This window comes from Mirounga angustirostris, unplaced genomic scaffold, assembly GCF_029215605.1.
Source record: "Mirounga angustirostris isolate CCGP_5_RB_7025 unplaced genomic scaffold, mMirAng1.0.hap1 SCAF_6, whole genome shotgun sequence".
NCBI lineage: Eukaryota > Metazoa > Chordata > Mammalia > Carnivora > Phocidae > Mirounga > Mirounga angustirostris.
Window position 1 is genome coordinate 103,922,536 of NW_026991714.1, and position 16,599 is coordinate 103,939,134.

A 16,599-nucleotide genomic window follows, 5' to 3' on the forward strand; every position below is an offset into this window, starting at 1 on the left:
AGAGAACACAGTAACTCCAGCTGCGTCTTAGGCGTTTTTTAAAGACCTTCTTCGTGGTTGTATCAGGCTCTTTTGGTAAGCTTGAAGGAAGAAGGGTATTGTTGCTGGGACGATTTAATGATATATTAGTACTTACGAAAGGATAGGTGCAGGGTTTCTCAACCTGGGCACTATGCACTACTCAGGCTAGATAGTTCTTCGGTGTAGGGGGCATCCTGTGCATTGCAGGGTGTTCGGTGGCATCCGTGGCCTCTACCCACTAAATGCTAGTAGTACCACATTGCTTCCAGCTGTAACAAGCAACATTTTCTCCAGACATAGTGTCACTTAGGAGGCAAAAGTACTCCCATTGAGGCCCCCTGGGCTAGAGGGAATGCTGAATGCAAGTCATTTAGTTCATCTTGGGACGTTACTCAGTCAGCCCCCACCAGGTGAGACAACAGAGCTATTCTCATTTGAGGCTTAGAACTAATGTCACAAGTTCAACTTTCCTGTTGGATCCTTCCTTCATGCCTTGGATACTTTCTTAAAACCGAAATGAAATGAAAATCACTGTCTCTTTGTTTCCCAAAGGACAAAACACGTTGTTGCCTTTAAGTAACGGTGAAGAAAATCAGCATGAACCTGCGTGTGGGCTTTAAGCTCTCACAAATCCTGGGAGAGTCTTCTCCGGGATAAGAGAGTCAATCTTGGTAGTCTGATAGCAATGGTCTGCAGGTGCTTTTGAACCATCACCGAGATCAGAGGGGAAAAATGAAAGACAAATTAGTAAAATTTATGCATAAAAATATTTGAAGGAATTGGATTATCTGTGCCAAGATCCCTATTCTAGAATCCAAGTTAATACTTAGAGAACAACATATAAGAAACTTTTCTCTTAGTAGTTTCCTAAGTAACTTTTACAATAAATGAAGAGTAATCATAAATTAATACTTTCCTGTCTTTATCCCTCTTGAAAGCATGCATATTAGGCCTTACACAACTGATAAGAATTTGCTTCAGCATCATCGTCTGTTTTTCTGGCTCATCAACACCTACATCTCTGTCTTTCCTTTTTGTAATGTCCTACCATTTCCGAAAGGACCGGACTCTCAAATACATAAAAACTTCCTTTAATTAAAGAGAGAATTGTATCCTCTGTGTCCGTTGCCCATATTTGATTATGTTGCTATGCGTGGGACCTAGGTTTCATCCAAGGGAAATAGTTATATGAAGTCTAAAAATAATTTGCGCAATATGAGAACCTGTATGGTCCACAGGAGACTGGAGAACGGTCAAGTTCGTTGTTACAGAGCTCTGGTTAGCAAATATCCATTTCCCCTAAGAATAGTGCTAGGGAAATTCTTGAATCTGCTGTGCTTTTGGTTTTCAACAAGTAACTACATTTGATCAAAGAAATTGGCATCTGTGCCTAGCCTCCTGTCTATAACCATCAGTATCACAGCTTGATTCTTTTATTTTGAAGAGAAGTAGACTGTAATCATGGTACTTATTGTAGGTTGAAATTCATCTCACTTTCTCTGTAAGTATTCCCAACATAGAAATTTTATCTCTTCCAATTACATTTAAAATGATGCTTGGGATAAAACCAAAATGGAATCCTCTTTTGCTCATCTACACTTCCAAGGAATCAGAATAATACTGTTCATTTATTTTATTTTTACATGAAGTCCTTTTGAAAACAACATAAAGTTCGACTTACTTGAGCGATATTTTGATGTGTTTATGTTTCTTTAATTCAGATTTACTTGGTTCAAAAAGAGAGGACATGCCTGATCGTTTTTTACTTGTAGTAAATTGCAAATAAGAATGATGACTCTTTCATTAGTGGTTTCGACTTTCTTCAGGTAGCCTAAAGAGAGATTTAAGCTAACTTAAATTTACCCTAATTTAAGAGAAAAAGTGGAATTCTTACTTGCCAAGTGACGGCTGTTTTCTGGTTGACTTTATACTTGTTTAATGGAGTAGTTTAATCTCTCAGTTTGGGATTTGGAAATAAAATTATATGCTTTCCAAAATACCATATAAAAATAATTTTATATTGAGCGGTATTTTTATGTTAAATAATGTTGTCTGTTTCTCTTTGCTAGGTTGATGGGAATATGAGCAAAATTTATTGCCAAAACCTTTGCTTGTTAGCCAAGCTCTTCCTGGACCACAAAACGTTGTATTATGATGTCGAGCCATTCCTTTTTTATGTCCTTACAAAAAATGATGAAAAGGGCTGTCATCTGGTTGGATACTTCTCTAAGGTAAAACAAGAGCCAGTATGACCTTCATTTTCTTATTCAAAATGTTTTTGGTAGAGCCCAATTTTTTGAACAGGGTTTTTTGGGTTTTTTTTTTTATGACTGTAATTTGAGTAAGTGAAACATACTTCTGAAAAGCTCAGGTTCTTGTTCAGAGCTTATTTTAAAAAAACAGAACAAAACAAAACAATAAACATCGTGCCTAGAAAGTGTGTAAAGGACCTCAGCAGTGTTTGCTCTCTTGACTTTTAACAGCCATGTAACATTATAATTGCTGCCTTGCAGACCACCTAGCATCTTTGATTTTTTTAAATGTTAAGCTTATTTCCCTTGCCCCCTCTCAGTGGTGTCAACATGAAGGTTTCAGCGTAGTGTAGCATTTAAGAGATGGTTCTCATTTCCCCTCCTTGTATTCCCTCTGTGGTCATCAGGAGCTCAGCGAGTTGGAACGTTGGCATTTGGACAGTCAAGGTGATATAATGACAAGGTTTACTCATTTGTCTCCTAACTCTTTATGCTACTGTTTTAAGATCTAAAGTAGCCCCACCTTTAGAAAGCCTAAGTATCTCCAGCTGTTAACATAGGGAAGCCCTTGACATACCGAGTGGATATAGTTTGTCTTTTATCTTCACATCCCTCTGTACAAAGGCTCCTGATAATAACTCACATGCAATAAGGAAACACTGAGTTTGGAGATATTTACCAGGTAATAAGCTTCTTAGGCACCTAGGAGATAGTTCAATGTGCCAGGATGGTAATTACAAGAGTTCCGTGCACACAGTCAGTGATCTGAACCCTGTATTTTATTTATTTTATGGTACAGTTTTGCGTATTAGGTGATAAGTGAATTTTAATGACTCTACTCTTGCATAATAAATGGAATGCCTTATGGAAGTGTCATTCCATGCCTTATGGAATATCAAAAGACAGAGTATATATGAAGGTCCTTTGCAAACTGCAGTTTTTCTAAATTTTAGAATCAACCCAGAGGTCATAAACAAAAATATAAATAAGTGATAGCATTCATGAGAACTAGCCTCAATATTTTAATACACATATTTGGTAAGACTCCAAAACAAAAAAGACGAAAGTTAATTTGCACACAACAGGTTAAAAAAGATGACAGAGAAGTAACACAAAATAAAACAATAAATAGGAAATCTATTTATATAATGCATAAAACATCTTAACCTTTTGTATAGGTTTATAAAGATCTTTTTCTCCAATGAGTTAAAAGGAATAGTGGTCATGGGGTGCCTGCCTGGCTGGTTCAGTCGGTAGACCATGCAACTCTGGGTGTCAGGGTTGTAAGTTTGAGCCCCACGTTGGGTAGAGATTACTTAAAAAAAAAAAAAATAGTTGTCAGGATGGTCCTTCCTCTTAGAAAATGGCATTTCTTGGGGTGCCTGGGTGGCTCAGCCAGCCAGGGTCTTGAGTTCAACCCCACAGTGGGCTCCATGCTGGGCGTGGAGCCTACTTTAAAGAAAGAAAGAAAGAAAATGGTGTTTCTTTCAATGTGTCTATGTTTAGTATATGTGCTGCCGAAGCGAGCACCAATGTGTCTATGTTTAAATGTAGATGCTTAATGGTACCTGCTGTCCTTGTCTCAATGGGTGTACTACCGTTGATGGTGAATCTTACAGTTTTAGTCTCTGCCTCTCTTCTCCCAGGGGACCCAGCATTTTACCTGGAACAAGTAAAACTTTTATTTTACAGCATGGCAGCAACCACTATCATTTCTTACTGTACATGGAAAACTCATTCTTTGGCAGTGTAGCAAAACAAAAATTAATCTTAAAAAAATCATTTTAAAAGTCTAGATACATGCAAATTAAGCCATATTCTAAATGTGTCAATTGGAGTGTGAAGGACTATGGCCCTTTGGGGTTATGCTTAAACCAAATTCTAGAGCTAGAGAATGGCCAACATGACCTAGATTCTAGTTCAGCGTTAAGTCATTATATGCATATGAGTTTCCAGGCAGATAATAGAGGACTCCAAACAGGAGGGAAAGAGGGAACGGTTATTTTATCCATAGATTGGAATTTAGCTGTTGTAACGTGTGTTACATGGTGGGAGTGGGGTGCAGGGGAGGGTTGGGCTGGCTTACAAAATCGAAAGGTAGGAATAGTTTGGGGCAAAGAAAGGAATGGCATAAAGGATGAGTCCTTTCCACCCAGAGTACGTCTCTCTTTAGATAGAGTGACCCATTTGTCTAACTTTGCCAAGAAGACTAATTATTTGAACACTAGCCTCCGCAATCCAGTTTCTTAGGGAAACTGACACACATTATTTCTTCCTCCTCATCTCTTAGAGACTCCAAGGACAGCTACAAATGTGCAAATGTTGGGAGCACATCTTTTTCACAAAGAAATCTCTAATTTCTGCCCTGTAGGGTTTTTTCCACAATTTCCTGTGATCTTTCAAATAGGTTCATTAAAGATCTGGGTGTTCTGAAGTAATTCTTTCATGTGGTTAGTACCATTTGTGGTCAATCTTATTTGTGGTTTATATTTGGCCAGAGCATTCACAACCTCAAAAGCCTTTTCCAGATCTTCTCTGTGCAGGCTTTGGCTGCTTCTGTGTACTCTGAATAAAATACTGCTGCTCTGATGCCACATCCCATGAAAATTGCAAATTTTTCCTTAACTATAGGAACTGTTTCCCACTATATTCTTCCCAATCTTCCTTCTGGTTTCATAGTGTTGGTAATATTTTGGCCTCACTTTTGTGTGGAGGCTTTGGGGTTTCTTATTGCCCCGGTCTTTTTGTTTTGATTTATTTTCCCAGTTTGAAATGCAGATTAATTATTTCTCTTGCTTTTTACTTTGACCTTTTATCCATAAGAGAAATAATATCTGCGCAGACCTACCTACCCGTACACTGTTTTCGTTTCCTTGGGGCATTTGGTGAAAGGCAAAAGACGGATTGCTGTCACAGAGTTGTAAGTTGTTCAGCAGGGTAGCCGGCTCAGTCAGTCCTACCTTACGCCTCTGGGTGACTCTCTGGATGTTTGGTGTTCTTCCCCCATCTCCCAAGTTGTTTGAGCAAGGAAATCATTTCTTGTGTACTGTCTGTGTTCTGTTTCATTTGGCTCATGTTTACTTGGATTCGTTATTCATATTTTATGCTACCAACTTTCAGGCATAAAGGCGTAATTGAGAGGCGTGCCTGGAGTTGATGGTTTGTAGTTAGCTGGTAGTTTGATTGATCAACACAATGGGGGTATTCTGCTTGATCCTGACCTAAAACATTGGCTCACCTTAGTGAACTATTGTACAAGGACGGTGGCAGGTGCAGGGAATTGCCCACTTCAGCAGAGCTCTGACATACTTGATCTGTTTCTCCTTCCCTCAGGAAAAGCTTTGCCAGCAGAAGTATAATGTCTCCTGCATAATGATCATGCCCCAGCACCAAAGGCAAGGATTTGGACGGTTTCTCATCGACTTCAGTAAGTGAAGTGCTTTACTTACTTTCATGACCCAGGGAGCTGATGGCTGTTAAAGGAAAGAATAACACATAAAACTTTATTTAATGTACTTTGTTGTTTTTATCAGTAGATAATAGGCTCTCTCTTTATATTTACATAGGTTAGAAAATCTTCCTCAAGTGAAAAATTTACTGCTGCTCACTTATTGTGCTCTAGGAAATTGAGACTAGATTTCTCGGCAGTGTCACCAGCTCACAAAGCCATGACCCTGAATGAACCGGCAGAATTCCATTCCATTCCATGGCGCTCATACTCATTAGCACCAGAAGAGGCAATTATTTGTGATTAGAGCTAACGGAAGTATTATTTAAAAGGATTTTCAGCTTTCTAAAATTTTACCTATAATCTTACCAGTACAGAGCAAGAAAGGGATATTTCTACTTAGAAAAACAATTCTTTAGGTGGCTTATCCTTTGAGTCTTTCTAGTAGAAATAACTCTCTTATTTTGTTAATTTCCCTTTTTCTATTATGGAAATTATACAATGTTTTTTTCTAGAAGGTTGCCCAAGAAATATTTTTTATACACATTTGTATCTTTAGAGTCTCTTCAATTAAAATTGGAATGATATACAAAAGGATGCATAGGATAATGTAAAAAATATGGGTAGTTTTTTTTCCTCCTTGTTTATATTATATGGGGTGTGTAAATGGAGTGCTAAGGTTACATTGGCAGAATTCATTTCAAAATACCCAGATAACACAAAGGCCAAGTATCCATGATAATAGTAATTTCTGACCATGTAAAAATCTGTCACTAGGAACTGTGTGCTTCTTCATAACCAGATTGTAGTTTGTCTGATTTTAAACTGAAAGAAGGAAAATTTAGGAAATTGCATAATCTTCATAAGGTACATCAAATGCAAAAACCACAATATAAATGTGCTCAAGGAAAATCATGAAGAAATACGTTGAGTCCAAATCTTTATTACTAGATACTGAAATATTAAAGTTGGGGTATAAAACGACTGTATAGCAGTTTGGGACAGATTTGCACAATCTGTTGACATTGAGAATACTGTTCTTTTTTTGAAGTATTATTTATTGACTATTTTTATATTTTCAGTTAACATTTCTAGTTATTAATTCATTTTCTTAGTCTTATCCTTTGTTTCCTGATCCAGTTCTCCCATGGAGGGCCATCTTACCAGGAGGTCACCATTTTTATTTTACAGAGTTCTAGATGTAATCGTTCTATGGGCAAACCCCTTTTTTTGTGTGGCCACCATTTATAAGTTGTTGCATAAACATTTTGGTTTCTGATATGCATAGCAACAGTCCAAGCCTTAACCTTTTGATACTTTTAGCATCTGCGTGCCTACAGAATAAGGCAAACTCCAGAGCTCAGTATTCAAGGTATCCTAGCACCTACTTCCAGCTAATTTTTTTAAGGCTTTTTCATCTGCTAATCTCTTTTTCCTCAAATATTCTGAGCATGTTTCCATATTTCCATTCTTTGTCTATGCAGTCCCTTTCCTGAAGTGACCACTTCCTCCTTCCCCAGCCTTCGTCTGTTCAGAATCCTACCCATTTTTAAGAGCCAGATCAAGAACCTCTTCTATTTGATCCCACCTCCTGGAGATTGATCTCATTCCCTTCTTGGCTCCTTATCTCTGTAGCATAGCACTTAGACGCAATGCCTGCTTTATTGGTGATAAGTGATGTGTCATACTTCCAACTGACTGTAAACTCCTTGGATACCTTCTTTGTTTTCAGTAGTAAGACAGTATGATCAGTAATCTGCATTCAGTGTATTTTTCTTGATTTGAATGGAATCTTCAAAGTGATACATGGTACTGCACACAGTGATTTTCTACCTAAAATTTAAAAAGGGATTACTACTTAATGGATAAAAATGCAAGTTTCTAAATACAGTAGCATCTTATTTGTACAGCATGATCTAATAGAGAAGCCTTTTACATAAGAGAACAACCCAGGAACAAAGACGTTCCCTTCTGTATTTGAGTCTACCCTGTATTTTTAAACCAGAACTCTGGAACCCATTGGAACCTTTCTAGATTGCTCAGGGCCATCATGATGAATGCCATCCGTTACTGTGTGTCTGGGTAGTACAGTGCTGCTGAGGGTGTAACTTTTAGATTTTTCTCTTCCTGTACCCTTGACATTGCCCCTATGCTGGGGTGGGGTAAGGAATGTGGTAAATTATTTGAATAAAGTTGAAAAGGGCTTGGTGTTACTCCTTCAGAGAAGAGGAAACGGGGGGAAGAATTTTACAATACTCAATGAAAATGGGAACTGATGTAAACCCAATAGAAATTCAATTTAAAACAAAACAAAACAAAAAAATCCTTGGCCACAAAGTTTTAAAGAAGATAGAGTAGGCTGCTGAAAAAATTGGTAGCCTCTCCTTCTTTGGAGTTACTTAAAATAATAGTAGATAAATATCTTTCTAGAATGATTTAGATCCAATCTTGCAGAGTAAGGAGGTAAACCACATGACCTCTCATAATCCCTGTCAGCCTCATAATTCAGAACTCAGGGCAAAACAGATAACCAAGGTTACTGGTTTTCTAAAATATGCGCTTTTTTTTTTTTTTTTAAGGGACCTTTTAATTGTTAGATTTATTTTATTTCTGTTTTGTACATGAGCCTGAGGATCTTTTGGTCAGGGGATGTATTTTCAGTAATTCAAATAAAAGTTGTACGGCAGGAAAATATTTTGTCTATAGTAACTGCCAGTTTAGGAAGCTTAGACAAGAGCAGTGGGAAGAAGGCTGTAGCTGCCCAGCTGCCTACTTACACACTGGATTAGAGACATGGGTGCCATATGATGTGAAATGTGTAAATGTATATAAAAAACTGCAAATCCCAAAAGTTTGAACACTGTTCTCCAGGACCGTCCAGAGGGGGAATGGTCATCCATGGGACCAAATGCTGTCCTTGGAATAAGTTGTTGTCTTACTCTTCCTGGAACAGCCTGTCTGGGGTTTGCAGAGCAGGGCTCCCCAGGAGGTCATTTGCGGAGCTTGGCCAAAGTGACTAAACAATACCAACTCCTGGCCCACTCATAAACCACCTTATGGGTTTTGTGATTCTTTGCTCAGAACTTAAGTGGGTAGTGGAAGGAGTGACTGTCAAGGTTGAAGTTGATACCCCGTCTCTTTTCTCCTGGAATCTGAGATTCCTTCTCATCCCCATCTCTGTCTACACACATGCACACGTGCACACACACACACCATACCCCACACCCCAGTCATGAGTTCATATTGTAACCTTGCATTCCAGATCAGCACCACCACAAGGTTTTATTCTGTCTTTCCACATTTCCATATTTGTAACTTAGACTTAGATGATCCAGGGCGCCTGGGTGGTTAAGTGTCCAGCTCTTGATTTCTTGATTTCAGCTCAGGTCGTGATTTTGGGATCGTGAGATCAAGCCCTGTGTCGGACTCCATGCTGGATGTGGAGCCTGCTTAAGATTCTCTCTCTCCCTCTGCCCCTCCCCCTGTTTGTTTGCTCCCTCTCTTAAAAAAAAAAAAAAAAGATTTAGATGATTAACAAAAAATGAAAACACAAAAACTTCGAAAGTAGAAGAAGAAAGGATATACAGTTCTCTGGTCTTTGGATGGTCTAGGACATCCTAGCACGAAGTGTTAATGCAGCGGAAGAAATCACAAAAGAATATACAGATGGCTTGACTATGTAAAAAGGTAAAATGTCTATATGGTAAAAAGTATTAATATTTAAAAGCAAACATAATGGGAAAGATGTTTGCAACAAACATGCCAGGCAAAGCTTTGACAGCTATAGCATTTAAACAAATATTTAAAAGGAAAGGTTTGATAGTGTTAAAGCGTAAACCTTAATAGAAAACTGAGCAGAGGCCACGAATGCAGAAGGCACAGAAAAGGAAACTCCTTGGTGGCAGCAGCACTGCTGACATTTGCTGAGTGCCTACTGTGTGCCAGCCACTTTCCTAAGAGTCCTGACTCACTGCACCCTCACAACACTGGCTGAGACGTTTTGATCTTGCTTTATGGGTGAGGAAACAAGGCCCAGCTATGCAAACAAGAAATGGCACCGCTCTAGTTTGAGTCCGAGCACTTGGACTCTAGGCCACGATGCTCCACAGTCTGTCAAGTACAAGTGGCTCATTAAAATACGGGAAAAAAAATTGTTGGTGATTTAAAAGTGCAAATTCAAATAACTGCAAGATTATAATTTTTTGCCTACCAAATTAGCAAAGATTTTTAAATATAGCCAAATCTAAGTTGACATAGGTGGGCTGTTAGATTTACACTGGAGAAGGTGTAAATTGGTAGACGTTTTCCAGAACTTTGACATATATATCAAAAACATCGGAAAGGAATTTATTCTAAGGAAATCAATATACTTCAGTCACTGTGCATTAATTTCATATTTAATGTAACAACATGTTTTGTATTCGTTTTTTAAAGAGTGGACTTCCCTTCTCCTTTCACCCCCTCCCCCAATTATAGCAGTATAAACTCATAGTAGAAAGTTAGAAAGCACAGATAAAATACCAAGAGAAAATTAAATCCCCCACACTTCTGTTACTCAAAGAGTTAATGTTTTGGTACAGTTGTCTGTCACAGTGCCATTGTTTATAGTAGAAACAAAAAACTGAAACCCTCTCAATAGTCAAAAGTAAGAGAGAACCATTTCCCTGAGAAAAATTATGGTACATCCATATAACGGAATATTACTAGCTATTAAGAATTATGTTCTAAAGAATTTTCAATAAAATAGGAAGATGTTTATGATAAATACATGGCTTTCAAAATTGTATATATATATGTACTCAATTACAAAAAAGTATATGCAGAGAAGGGAAAGAAACACACTTCCAGATTATTTCTAGAATTAGAATTAGAGACAATTTTTATTTTCTTCTTCATACTTATTGCTGTAAATAGAAAGAAAACTAATTTAAGAATCGTGAAGGCCTGACCTGAGGGAGTGGCAATGAGGACACATGGAAATGAATCAGGTATTTTCCTGTTCTGCAGCAGGTAGAATTCTGCCTGGCACCTCGTGCTGCTCAGTAAATGTAGATGAATGGACGAATGAACTGAGCTTGGAAAGGTAGCGAGTGCAGCTTTGGCTGTGTTGCCTTCACTGTGATTGTGAACATCCGCATACAACTTTCCTTGAGAGTTTGGAGCTCAGCAGGGGAATGCATTAAAGGGAGCTACTGGGAGTGGTGGGCAGAGTGTGGTGGCGGCAACCATAGGTACGGATGAGGACAACCCGGGAAAGTGTAGGGAGACAGGGCTGAGGATGGAGTGCTTGAAGTTCCAACCCGTTAAGGGCTAATAGAGGATGAGGAAGTTATCAACGAAACTGAAAAGGGTATAGAAGTAGGAAGAGGATCAGGGGAGAAAGGTGTTAGGGAAGCCAAAAGAGGTCAGCATTGCAACAACAGTAGTCATAATCCTAGCTGACCTTTCTAGAGCACTTACTGTGTGCCAGGCACTGTCACCTGAATTACACAGGTCAATTTGCTTCATCCTTGCAAAGACCTTAGGAGGTTGGTTACTGTTATCACTAAGAAGCTTGTCCAAAATCACTCCCCAGGCACTGTTCAGTGCCCCAGAGAAGAAGATTAAGATAAGGTATAAGAAGTATGCTTTGGAGGACCGTGGTGTATGTAGAATTTTAAAAAGTGAATTCAGAAAGCTCAACCATCAAGGGCTTGGGGGCACAGGAACCTGGTTTTTGTTTTTTAAACTACAGAGGCTGGAGCACTGGTGGAAGGGCGGCCAGGGAGCAGTGACGGGAACAACAAAAAGTGATATCCAGATGAGTTGTTTAATGAAAATTCAGAAAAGGCATTTGATGAAATTCAACATTCTTTCCTAATTTAAAATCATCAAACATACTAACTAGAATTATAAGAATTCTAAATCTTAACTAACTTTCTTGTTTGTTTCAGCCTTGACATAACCTTGGGGAAGCTTTTTTTATTTTTTTTAAGATTTCATTTTTTATTTATTTGAGAGAGAGAGCACAAGAGGGGTAGGGTCAGAGGGAGGAGCAGACTCCCTGCTGAGCAGGGAGCCCAATGCAGGACTTGATCCCAGAACTCCGGGATCATGACCTGAGCCGAAGGCTGTTGCTTAACCAACTGAGCCACCCTTGGGGAAGCTTTTATAAAGGGTAGATGACAGTGGGTCCAAAAGTCTACAAACTTAACACCTTTGGTCTTCTGAGACTAGTAGATAGGCATCAGTTACATAAATTATCCCTTAACTGTACATTTAAGCATTTTTTAAAATTAGTGTCTGTTTATTTGTAGACTAATCATGAAAGTTTGTAAGCAGGTTCAATTCTTGGCTTTCTTTATTCAGTATTAAAATATCATGCAGTGTCTCAGGATTGTCCTTCATGGGCTAGAACTCAAGAGGAAGTAGGAGTGATTGAATGAACTAGGCACTCATTTCAGGAAGTCCCCTTTGCTGACCTTTTCTGTGATTTCTCTTGAGGAGTTTCTCTGTGGCTTTTGTGAGGAATGTATACCATTTAAGAACTGAGTCTGTGTTTAGTGAGTGTTGCTAGAAGATGAGTGCAGATAACCCAGTTTTGTGCCTACAAGTTACGACTTTGGTCACTTGTAAGTGTAGTCAGCAATGTCCTTTGACTTCTATTTTCTTAAAAATGGCACACATATACACACACATACCTGGGTTTAAGAAAAATAAGGAATACAAGAAACTTAAACTTACAAGAAATATAAGAAAGATGCCTCTTGGTACAATTTAATTATCTAGTTTCTTTCTCACTGAGAATTAGTGGGTTAATCTTCCACACCTTCATTCTTTACCCCTTCTGGTTCTAATGACAGGGATCCCTCAGGTACCTAGAGAGTCCCAGTTTTGCCTTTTCTTAGCCTCCTTATAACTCTTGGCTGGTTTCCTGAGGAAGCATTCCTTAGAACAAGAAAGCATCTTCTGTCTGGTTTCCCGCTTCCTACTTCTCAGAGCTCTTCTAGGTCCCTCAAGCAGAATTAGAAAGAAAGCCGAATACCTCATCTCTACCTAGAAGGGTGTGATGTTCAGAGGGTAACCATAACCAATCTCTCAAAGAGAAAACTACTTCTTCCCCCATATCTTAGATGCTAGCTACTAGCTTAAATGTTGTAATACATGATACCTAAACTCAGGAATACGTGCCATAGTAGTTGAGGTCGTCAGCTAGCAACTTGGAGTTCAGACTACTTTAAAAGGGCTGCCGCTACAAACTTTTCAAAACACAGTTTAAGTAAAACTTAAGAACTTAAGATGAGGGGCGCCTGGGTGGCTCAGTTGGTTAAGCGGCTGCTTTTGGCCCCGGTCCTGATCTCAGGGTGTTGGGATCGAGTCCTGCATTGGGCTCCTTGCTCAGCAGGGAGCCTGCTTCTCTCTCTGCTGCTCCCCCTGCTTGTTTCCTCTCTCCCTCTCTCTCTCTGACAAATAAATAAATAAAATATTTTTTTTAAAAAAGATGACTTTTAAGCAGAGATTTAGAGTTGTTTCATCCTACCTGAAAATGGCTTTTTTTTGGAACAAATTTTTGATACTGACAGGCCTCTCTCCAATTAAGTAGGAGTTTTAATTTAGAAGTCCAGTTGGTTGTATTCCAGTAACCCATGTTTTACCTGACTATTGGTAGACTCTTGAGTTGCTGAGACTGCATAGGGGTCACTGACTTCTCTCTGACAGCAAGTTGAGTATAATTTCAGGGTAAGCAGATTCTTCCCAGGAGCTGGGTCCTGGCCTGACAGGCCCTGGTGACACATCCCACTTGTCTAGCAAGGGTCTCTGGGCATCACTGCCCTTCCCAGTGGGTAACCTGAGAATGGTTACAGGGAGGCACAGATAGCACTGTCTTCAGCCCTGTGGTGGCCAGAACCCTGGTGCCTGTCACCTCACTCTGAGCAGCCTCACCTTTTACCCCAGTGAGACATGTGAATTCTGTCCTCTCCATTTCTCCATGATGAGGTAGAGGCCGTGAAGCACTCACTGTTGCAGTGTAAATATTTCACTTTCCCCCATTTCTGAGCCCCACAAGCCGAGCATCAAAGGTTTTGAGGGACTGTGATGGTGTCTCTTGGGGACATGTTATATGACTGAAACCCTCTGGTTCCCTGTAAGTGAATTGAATGAAGGAGCTATAAATTTGACATGTGGTATTTATTTCCTTATGCAACTTTTATTTAATAGTTTTCTCTTTTTCAGTGGCACTATTAAGAAATGCTAAAGGCTGAGCAAGTGTAAAGTCATTTAGAAAGTTGCATGTGTCTTTTATATATTTACTGTTTATTGCCCATTTCCTTCCCCAAAAGTAAGATTCCTGGGGATAGAGACTTCGGGGCAGTCTCACCTCCTGGAAGAGCCTGGCACTTAGTAGGTCCTTATTAACCAAATGTTGAAAGAATTACTGTGAAAAGAGCTTTCTTAATGTGCTTTCTCTCCTCACACGTGATTCTTATGAAGAAGACTTATTTTATTAGACCATAATCAGTCAGCTGTGGTTTACTTAACTTCCAAATGATGTCCGGTGTGCCCTGCCTCCTTTTGAGGGCTGGTGTTTTGTTCAAGCACAGCTTCTATCATTCAAGCTGCATCAGAAAGAAGATTGCCACCATCTACTATAACCCCTGGGCGGACAGATGAGAGCTGTGACAAAATTCACATTTACACACAGTTGGTTGAAGAGAAACTTATCTTTTCCTGACTTTTATCAGATAATTCATTTCTTCATGCATTTATTTTGGAAGGAAAATTCCAACTTCCGTGTTAAGGAACTCTCAAGAAAGCTTTTTTCTTTGCACAGCTTTCCCGGCAGCTCTCCTCCCTGGGTGAGCACAGCCCAGGCAGTCATTAAAGAATAATCAGTTATGCTTTTGAAATGGGGCTCAAGTCCTTTATAGCCTTTTCTAAGATACCCTCCCCACACCCCCCACCATGACACTTGTGGAAACAGGACCGGCAGCTGTGTCCTCAGACTTTTGCTGGGTTTTGGAAGACATGTTTTGACTTACAGAAGAATAAGTATCATGGTGACATATATTTTAATAGCATTCTGGTTTATAATATAATAAGGAAAATGGCTACTTTTCCTTATTTTCTCATTATGATATGTTGTGCTAAAAGCCTTTGTCATGACTGTTTTATGATATTGGACTGAAGTGCAATATATTTTAATATGTTAAAGATAACATCAAGGTTGAAATTTGAGCTCTCGGTGATTTATTCAGAGGTTGACTGTTACCGAATGCATAGAAATAAGTTGCATGAGGCAGTGCAGCTAACAATTTATTTATGTATCTTTTTTTTTAACAAAGCTTGTCATAAAGAGCAAATAAATAGCTCTTATAGAATAGTTTGTATTCATTGCTTCAATGAAAATGTTGTAAATAAGAAACATACGGTCTACAGCTACTGTTTTGCCTTACATAGCTCTGAATTTTTTCAAGATTTGGCATGCAGGTGGATTGTTTTTACAGATCTTTTGTCTGTTTGGATTTCTAACACTGACCGGCATTTGTAGTGAGTCATTTTGAAACCCTACTATACTGGACAAATTCACATAATTAGTATGGGAAAACCTGTCTTCAGCTGTAAATGGAAGCTTGACAGCATTATCATGAGGGCCAGGCTGGCTCACTGCTGAACTCCGAGCTGTGAGCACCAGTGGGATGCGCATAGTAGGTGAGCCAAAAAAGGGTTTGTTGTGGGAGTAAGTAATAAAGGAATGCGGATATCTCATCAGCACTCTTCTGTGTCCCTGACGGCACCTACCACATTCACCTGGCTCCTTGTGGCAGCTGGTGCTTGACCCGAGCTCTCTTCTCAGTCTGTTTTTTCCCCTTCTTTATTCCCTCATCACTTCCTTCAGTAACCATGCTTTATTTACACGGGTTGTGCCAGGGGCTGGCCTAGGTGATGAGACTGTAAGGATAAAGGGCCCCGGCCTTAACCCACAGGTCAGTGGGCGGTCAGACACACGGAGGATTCATCCGAGGCATGCGACGCTGCATGTTTGGGTGGCACACGGGGCTGCCAGGATAGGAGAGGAAAGGCCTCCAGCTCTCTTTTCGTCTTCCCAGTTCAGGTGCATGCAAGGGAAACATTTGTACCTTATCCAAAACAAGATCAAGAAAGATTCTGTTCTGATTGGTTGAGCTGAGTACTATACCTGATTTTGGTTTCCAGGGAACCATTTCCCTTAAACATACTTTCCAGCTTGTAGTCTTAACGTTTGTAGCACAATATCCTAAGATAACATCCTCTCATGATGGGATTTCTAACCAGCACATTTATAATTTCAGCTGTCTGTGAGGTAGTATTTTTTTTCCCCACAGCAATTTGTTTTGGGTAAAGCAAAAGATTTTTCTCTCATTTGTTTAGAATTCTGGTAGGAAAATACTAGTTAGGAATCTGATTTTTTTTTTCTCCCCCATCAATTTGTGGTTAGCTTGTTTTTACTCTAGTATTAGTGGTACATGTTCATGTTTACTAATATAAAAACCTCTGTTTTGTAATTATTTCTATTGAGTCCTGCTTTGGGTTAGCATCATAGAGGAGCTCCTTTTTTCCAACAAAATTGTTTTAAAGTTTATAAAGTGCTTTAGAATAGTTGAGTGGATTAAAAGCAATTCAGTTATGCATGTAACTATTTGTCCACATTGAAAAAATATGCAGTGTTATTATATAAAGCAGAAAGAATTGAAAACGTGTTGGTGAAATCTTGAGGAAATGTGATACAGGTAGACCTCACTGTATATTTGCATATATCCTTTTTGGGGGGCAGATTGAATCATTTAAAATGACGTAGAGTTCTTTCTGTGAAAAGGAGTGTTTGGAATGTTTCTTCTTTCATACTAGATAGCAAGGAGA

General features: G+C 39.2%; 1 protein-coding gene across 5 annotated transcripts in view; it reads left to right on the plus strand.

Annotated features, from left to right (window-relative positions):
- KAT6B (lysine acetyltransferase 6B) overlaps positions 1-16,599 on the plus strand; it is a 181,355-nt gene that overhangs the window by 140,558 nt on the left and 24,198 nt on the right. For all 5 annotated transcript variants that reach the window (XM_064594857.1, XM_045878150.3, XM_045878149.3 and 2 more), the window contains exons 12-13: positions 2,091-2,252; positions 5,607-5,700. In XM_064594857.1, the coding sequence (XP_064450927.1) occupies positions 2,091-2,252; positions 5,607-5,700 (256 nt within the window). The remainder of the gene's footprint in view (positions 1-2,090; positions 2,253-5,606; positions 5,701-16,599) is intronic.